Raw genomic sequence first — 8213 nt, 5'->3', positions numbered from 1 at the left:
TCCTATAGCAGGGGAGTCTAGGACCAGGGGACACAGATAGTGGATGTGGAGAGTATGTTTCCTATAGTGGTGGAGTCTAGGACCAGAGGACACAGATAGAGTGGATGTGGAGAGGATTTTTCCTGTAGTGGGGAGTCTAGGACCAGAGGACAGAGATAGAGCGGATGTGGAAAGGATATTTCCTATAGTGGGGGAGTCTAGGACCAGAGTACACAGATAGAGTGGACGTGGAGAGGGTGTTTCCTGTCGTGGGGGAGTCTAGGACCAGAGGACATAGATAGAGTGGATGTGGAGAGGATGTTTCCTATAGTGGGGGAGTCTAGGACCAGAGGACACAGATAGTGTGGATGTGGAGAGGATGTTTCCTCTAGTTGGGGAGTCTAGGACCAGAGGACACAGATGGAGTGGATGTGGAGAGGATGTTTCCTTTAGTGGGGGAGTCTAGGACCAGAGGACACAGATAGAGTGGATGTGGAGAGGATGTTTCCTGTAGTGGGGGAGTCTAGGACCAAAGGACACAGGTAGAGTGGATGCGCAGAGGATGTTTCTTGTAGTGGGGGAGTCGAGGACCAGAGGACACAGAGATAGTGGATGTGGAGAGGGTGTTTCCTGTAGTGAGGGAGTCTAGGACCAGAGGACACCGATAGAGTGGATGTGGAGAATATGTTTCCTGTAGTGGGGGATTCTCGGACCAGAGGACACAGATAGAGTGGATGTGGAGAGGATGTTTCCTATAGTGGGGGAGTCTAGGACCAGAGAACACAGATAGAGTGGATGTGATGAGGATGTTTCCTATAGTGAGGGAGTCTAGGACCAGAGGACACAGATAGAGTGGATGTGGAATGGACGTTTCCTATACTGGGGAGTCTAGGACCAGAGGACACCGATAGACTGGATGTGGAGAGGATGTTTCCTATAGTGGAGGAGTCTAGGACCGGACGTCACAGATAGAGTGGATGTGGAATGGACGTTTCCTATACTGGGGAGTCTAGGACCAGAGGACACAGATAGAGTGGATGTGGAGAGGATGTTTCCTATAGTGGGGTAGTCTAGGACCAGAGGACACAGATAGAGTGGATGTGGAGAGGATGCTTCCTGTAGTGGGGGAGTCTAGGAGCAGAGGACACTGATAGAGTGGATGTGGAGAGGATGTTTCCTATAGTGGGGGAGTCTAGGACCAGAGAACACATATAGATTGGAAGTGGGGAGGATGTTTCCTGTAGTGGGGGAGTCTAGGACCAGAGGACACAGAGAGAGTGGATGTGGAGAGGATGTTTCCTATAGTGGGGGAGTCTAAGACCAGAGGACACAGTTAGAGTGGATGTCGAGAGGATGTTTCCTATAGTGGGGAAGTCTAGGACCATAGGACACAGATATAGTGGATGTGGAGAGGATGTTTCCTGTAGTGGGGGAGTCTGAGACCAAAGGACACAGATAGAGTGGATGTGGAGAGGATGTTTCTTGTAGTGGGGGAGTCGAGGACCAGAGGACTCAGATAGAGTGGATGTGGAGAGGTTGTTTCCTGTAGTGGGGGAGTCTAGGACCAGAGGACACCGATAGAGTGGATGTGGAGAGGATGTTTCCTGTAGAGAGGGAGTCTAGGACCAGAGGACACCGATAGAGTGGATGTGGAGAGGTTGTTTCCTGTAGTGGGGGAGTCTAGGACCAGAGGACACCGATAGAGTGGATGTGGAGAGGATGTTTCCTGTAGAGAGGGAGTCTAGGACCAGAGGACACAGATAGAGTGGATGTGGAGAGGATGTTTCCTGTAGTGGGGGAGTCTAGGACCAGAGGACACAGATAGAGTGGATGTGGAGAGGATGTTTCCTGTAGTGGGGGAGAACAACGGTTCAGAATGAAAGGACATCCCTGAAGAACGGAGATGAGGAGGAATTTCTTAATGCGGAGGCTGGTTAACGTGTGGACTCTGCTGCCACCGACGGTGTGGAATCCGAGTGACTGGGTCTGTTTAAAGTGGCGGTTGACAGGTTTTCGATTAGTAAGCGGTTATACGTCTCGGGACGACGGCAAGAGAGGGGAAAATAAGTCAGCGTTGACGGAAGGGAGTCGACGGTCTGATTCTGCTCCCGTCTGATGATGTCTGACATCAATGCAGGGACAAGCACAACCTCCATCCCTCTCTCAACTCCAAATGAGTGGAGTGAGCAGATCCCTCCGTGCGCCTCCTCCCTCTGCTCAGCTCGCACCCTCTGCCTCGAGTCCAGCGGCCTGAACTGAACGCGGTCATAATCCAGAAATGATTGTCTCTCCCTCTCTCTCCGTTTCCCCATCCCTCCCTTTCACTCTCTCCTTCTCTCCCTCCCATTTTCCATCTGTCTCTCCCTCTCTGCCTCTCCCTCCATTTCTGTTCTCTCAATCTCTCTTGAACTCTTACTGTCTCTTTCTCCCTCTGTCTCTCTCCCATCTCTCCCCCCCTCTCTCTATTTCATTCTCCACACTCTCTCTGTCTCTCTGATTCACTCTGTTTTTCTCCATCTGTACCTATCTCTCTCGCTCTTTCTCCCTCTTTCTCTCCCTCTCCCTTTCTCTCTAATTCATTCTCCACACTCTCTATACCTCTGTCTCTCTCATTCACTCTGTTTTTCTCCCTGTACCTGTCTCTCTCCCTCGCTCTTTCTCCCTCTTTCTCTCCCTCTCCCTCTCTCTCTATTTCATTCTCCACTCTCTATACCTCTCTCTGTCTCTCTTTCACTCTGTTTTTCTCCATCTGTACCTGTCTCTCTCCCTCGCTCTTTCTCCCTCTCCCTCTCTCTCTATTTCATTCTCCACTCTCTATACCTCTCTCTGTCTCTCTTTCACTCTGTTTTTCTCCATCTGTACCTGTCTCTCTCCCTCGCTCTTTCTCCCTCTCCCTCTCTCTCTATTTCATTCTCCACTCTCTATACCTCTCTCTGTCTCTCTTTCACTCTGTTTTTCTCCATCTGTACCTGTCTCTCTCCCTCGCTCTTTCTCCCTCTCCCTCTCTCTATTTCATTCTCCACACTCTCTATACCTCTCTCTGTCTCTCTCATTCACTCTTTCTCCATCAGTACCCGTCTCTCTCCCTCGCTCTTTCTCCCTCTCTCTCGCTCACTCTGTCTCTCTCCATCTTTGCCTCCCCTCTCTCTATCTCGTTTTCACTCCCTCCTTCTCCTCTCTCCCTCTGTCCACCCTGACTCTGTTTCTCACTCTCTGTATCTTCCTCTCTGCCCTTCTCATTCTCACTGGCTCTCCCCCCCTCTCCCCTCTCCTCTCTCCCTTTCCCCACCCTGACTCTCGACCTCACTCCCTGTACCTCTCTCTTTCACTCCAACTCTGTCACTCTTATTGTCAATGTCTCTCCATATAACCATATACCAATCACAGCATGGAAACAAGACATCTCGGCCCTTCTAGTCCGTGCCGAACGCGTACTCTCACCTAGTCCCACTGGCCCATATAACCATATCACAATTACAGCACGGAAACAGGCCGTCTCGGCCCTTCTAGTCCGTGCCGAACGCTTACTCTCACCTAGTCCCACTGGCCCATATAACCATATCACAATTACAGCACGGAAACAGGCCGTCTCGGCCCTTCTAGTCCGTGCCGAACGCTTACTCTCACCTAGTCCCACTGGCCCATATAACCATATCACAATTACAGCACGGAAACAGGCCGTCTCGGTCCTTCTAGTCCATGCCGAACGCTGACTCTCACCTAGTCCCACTGGCCCATATAACCATATCACAATTACAGCTCGGAAACAGGCCATCTCGGCCCTTCTAGTCCGTGCCGAACCCTGACTCTCACCTAGTCCCACTGGCCCATATAACCATATTACAATTACAGCACGGAAACAGGCCATCTCGGCCTTTCTAGTCCGTGCCAAACGCTTACTCTCACCTAGTCCCACTGGCCCATATTACCATATCACAATTACACACGGAAACAGGCCATCTCGGCCCTTCTAGTCCGTGCCGAACGCTGACTCTCACCTAGTCCCACCGACCCGCACTCAGCCCATAACCCTCCATTCCTTTCCTGTCCATATACCTATCCAATTTTACTTTATATGACAATACCGACCCTGCCTCTGCCACTTCTACTGGAAGCTCGTTCCACACAGCTATCACTCTCTGAGTGAAGAAACTCCCCCTCGTGTTACCCCTAAACCTTTGCCCCCTAACTCTAATCTCATGTCCTCTTGTTTGAATCTCCCCTACTCTCAATGGAAAAAGCCAATCCACATCAACTCTATCCATCCCCCTCATAATTTTAAATACCTCTATCAAGTCCCCCCTCAACCTTCTACGCTCCAAAGAATAAAGACCTAACTTGTTCAACCTTTCCCTGTAACTTCGGTGCTGAAACCCAGGTAACGTTCTAGTAAATCTCCTCTGTACTCTCTCAATTTTGTTGACATCTTTCCTATAAATCAGTGACCAGAACTGTACAAAATACTCCAAATTCAGCCTCACCAATGCCTTGTACAATTTTAACGTTACATCCCAACTCCTATACTCAATGCTCTGATTTATAAAGGCCAGCATACCAAAAGCTTTCTTCACCACCCTATCCACATGGGATTCCACCTTCAGGGAACTATGCACCATTATTCCTAGATCACTCTGTTCTTCAATGCCCTACCATCTACCATTGTATGTCATATTTTGATCAGTCCTACCAAAATGTAGCACCTCACACTTATCAGCATTAAACTCCATCTGCCATCGTTCAGCCCACTCCTCTAACTGGTCCAAATTTCTCTGGGGTTCTCCAACCCCACCACCTTAAATTCCTCCATATACCTGTCTAGTAGTCTCTTAAACTTCACTAGTGTATCTGCCTCCACCACTGAGTCAGGCAGTGCATTCCACGCACCAACCACTCTCTGAGTGAAAAACCTTCCTCTAATATCCCCCTTGAACTTCCCTCCCCTCACCTTACAGCCACGTCCTCTTGTACTGAGCAGTGGTGCCCTGGGGAAGAGGTGCTGGCTGTCCACTCTATCTATTCCTCTTAATATCTTGTACACCTCTACCATGTCTCCTCTCGTCCTCCTTCTCTCCAGAGAGTAAAGCCCTAGCTCCCTTAATGTCTGATCATCATGCACACTCTCTAAACCAGGCAGCATCCTGGTAAACCTCCTCTGTTCCCTTTCCAATACTTCCACATTGAGGCGACCAGAACTGGACACAGTTCTCCAAGTGTGGCCCAACCAGAGTTTTATAGAGCTGCATCATTACCCCGTGACTCGTAAACTCTATCCATTGACTTATGAAAGCTAACACCCCATAAGCTGTCGTAACTACCCTATCTACCTGTGAGGCAACTTTCAGGGATCTGTGGACATGTACCCCCAGATCCCTCTGCTCCTCCACACTACCCAGTATCCTGCCATTTACTTTGTACTCTGTCTTGGAGTTTGTCCTTCCAAAGTGTCCCACCTCACACTTCTCCGGGTTGAACTCCATCTGCCACTTCTCAGCCCACTTCTACATCCTATCAACGTCTCTCTGCCATCTTCGACAATCGTCTACACTGTCCACAACACCAACAACCTTTGTGTCATCGGCTAACATCCTTCTAACCACACGTCCGGGTCGTTAACTTCTGCATCTTCTCCCCAGAGAGTAAAGCCCCTGTGTACCCTTCCAGGTTCCTGCTGGCCCTCTCCCTCTCGCTGGTGGCGTGCGGAGGAGCTCTGAGGTGCGTAAGGTGCTGTGTGAGGCAGGGGGCCGAGGCAGGAGGGCGAGGCTCACGCCCCCTCGAGGTGACCGTCATCACGCTGGAGCAAGACAACACCATCCACAGCAGCATGCAGAACACCATCTCCTGTGAGTGTGTGATGGGACGGTGTGGAGGGAGTTTCACTCTGTGTCTGACCCCGGGAGTGTGTGATGGGACGGTGCGGAGGGAGATTCACTCAGTGTCTGACCCCGGGAGTGTGTGATGGGACGGTGTGGAGGGAGATTCACTCTGTGTCTGACCCCGGGAGTGTGTGATGGGACGGTGTGGGGGGAGATTCACTCTGTGTCTGACCCCGGGAGTGTGTGAGGGGACAGTGAGGAGGGAGATTCACTCTGTGTCTGACCCCGGGAGTGTGTGATGGGACGGTGTGGAGGGAGATTCACTCTGTGTCTGACCCCGGGAGTGTGTGATGAGACGGTGTGGAGGGAGATTCACTCTGTGTCTGACCCCGGGAGTGTGTGATGGGACGGTGTGGAGGGAGATTCACTCTGTGTCTGACCCCGGGAGTGTGTGATGGGACGGTGTGGAGGGAGATTCACTCTGTGTCTGACCCCGGGAGTGTGTGATGGGACGGTGTGGAGGGAGATTCACTCTGTGTCTGACCCCGGGAGTGTGTGATGAGACGGTGTGGAGGGAGATTCACTCTATGTCTGACCCCGGGAGTGTGTGATGGGACAGTGTGGAGGGAGATTCACTCTGTGTCTGACCCCGGGAGTGTGTGATGCGACGGTGTGGAGGGAGATTCACTCTGTGTCTGACCCCGGGAGTGTGTGATGGGACGGTGTGGAGGGAGATTCACTCTGTGTCTGACCCCGGGAGTGTGTGATGGGACGGTGTGGAGGGAGATTCACTCTGTGTCTGACCCCGGGAGTGTGTGATGGGACGGTGTGGAGGGAGATTCACTCTGTGTCTGAGCCCAGGTGTGTGTGATGGGACGGTGTGGAGGGAGCTTCACTCTGTGTCTGACCCCGGGAGAGTGTGATGGGACAGTGTGGAGGGAGATTCACTCTGTGTCTGACCCCGGGAGTGTGTGATGGGACGGTGTGGCGGGAGATTTACTCTGTGTCTGACCCTGGGAGTGTGTGATGGGACGGTGTGGAGGGAGATTCACTCTGTGTCTGACCCCGGGACTGTGTGATGGGACGGTGCGGAGGGAGATTCACTCTTAGTCTGACCCCGGGAGTGTGTGACGGGACGGTGAGGAGGGAGATTCACTCTGTGTCTGACCCGGGAGTGTGTGATGGGACGGTGGGGAGGGAGATTCACTCTGTCTGACCCTGGGAATGTGTGATGGGACAGTGTGGAGGGAGATTCACTATGTGTCTGACCCCGGGAGTGTGTGATGGGACAGTGTGGAGGGAGCCCCCGGGTGTGTGTGACGGGGCAGAGTGGACCCTGTGCCTCACCTCCTCCGTTCTCCTGCAGCCATCCAGTCTCTGTTCCTGCCGAACAGCCGGCGTCTCTTCACGGTGACCCGGTGCCAGAACCCTCTGCCCGGGAGCGAGGCCCCGCCCTGCCACGAGAACTCCCCGGCCGCGTCCACGTAGCCGGGCTCGCGGGGAGCGCCTCCCTCCTCGTCACTGCAGGATGGAAGCGGAATTTGAATCGGCAGTTGAGACCGCCAAGCAGGTCCAGTCTGCGGACGAGAGATCCGGGGTTAAGGATTAGCGGGGTCGTGCGAAGCGATGAAATCAATCTCACATGTTATAAATCAGTAAATAAAGCTTCGCTGTCTAAAGATTCGGAGATGCGAGGGGGGTATTCTTGAACCGGTGAGGGTGCGTGCCCTGAGGCCCACAAGATGGCAGTGAAGATGAGCAGAAGGCACGTGCCTGGAAGGTGAGGGACGTCGGCAGCCAAGGACGCCCCCTCAGTGCTGGGCAGACTCAAAGCCATGGAACCGTACAGTGATGGCGCACTCCGTGAATTGGGAGATCGGCGCCCAGGGCGTTCGGACACGCGGAGGTGGAGGGGAGCGGGCTGTCCCTCAATCGTTGAGTGTGGCTCTTTAAGCTTGCTGGATGGGCCTTAATAACGACAGTAAAACGTGGAAAAGACCGTGCACAATACCCTATCCGCCCCACAGGTGGTTTTCTACTCCTGCACTCCATAGTGGGGCCACACGTATCCCTCTGAACCTTTCCTATCCGTGTCCCTGTCCGAGTGTCGTTAACGTACCCGCCTCGACCACTTCCTCCGGCAGCTCCTTCCACAGACGGGCCACACGTATCCCTCTGAACCTTTCCTATCCGTGTCCCTGTCCGAGTGTCGTTAACGTACCCGCCTTGACCACTTCCTCCGGCAGCTCCTTCCACAGACGGACCATCCGTATCCCTCTAAACATTTTCTATCCGTGTCCCTGTCCGAGTGTCGTTAATGTACCCGCCTCGACCACTTCCTCCGGCAGCTCCTTCCACAGACGGACCACCCGTATCCCTCTGAACCTTTCCTATCCGCGTCCCTGTCCGAGTGTCGTTAAT

The 8213-nt window shown here is 52.8% G+C and overlaps 1 protein-coding gene across 1 annotated transcript; it reads left to right on the top strand.

Moving 5' to 3' along the window:
* Positions 1 to 5612: 5612 nt before the first annotated feature.
* Positions 5613 to 7473, top strand: LOC132386126 (transmembrane protein 52B-like; the record flags this gene model as incomplete). The annotated part of the gene is made up of 2 exons (XM_059958420.1): positions 5613 to 5819; positions 7159 to 7473. Coding segments are annotated over 2 exons (329 nt in total), but the record flags the coding sequence as incomplete, so codon positions are not given.
* Positions 7474 to 8213: the final 740 nt, after the last annotated feature.

The sequence above is a fragment of the Hypanus sabinus genome, unplaced genomic scaffold, assembly GCF_030144855.1.
Source record: "Hypanus sabinus isolate sHypSab1 unplaced genomic scaffold, sHypSab1.hap1 scaffold_1009, whole genome shotgun sequence".
In the NCBI taxonomy this organism is placed as follows: Eukaryota; Metazoa; Chordata; class Chondrichthyes; order Myliobatiformes; family Dasyatidae; genus Hypanus; species Hypanus sabinus.
This window is presented reverse-complemented; position numbering and strand designations above follow the sequence as displayed.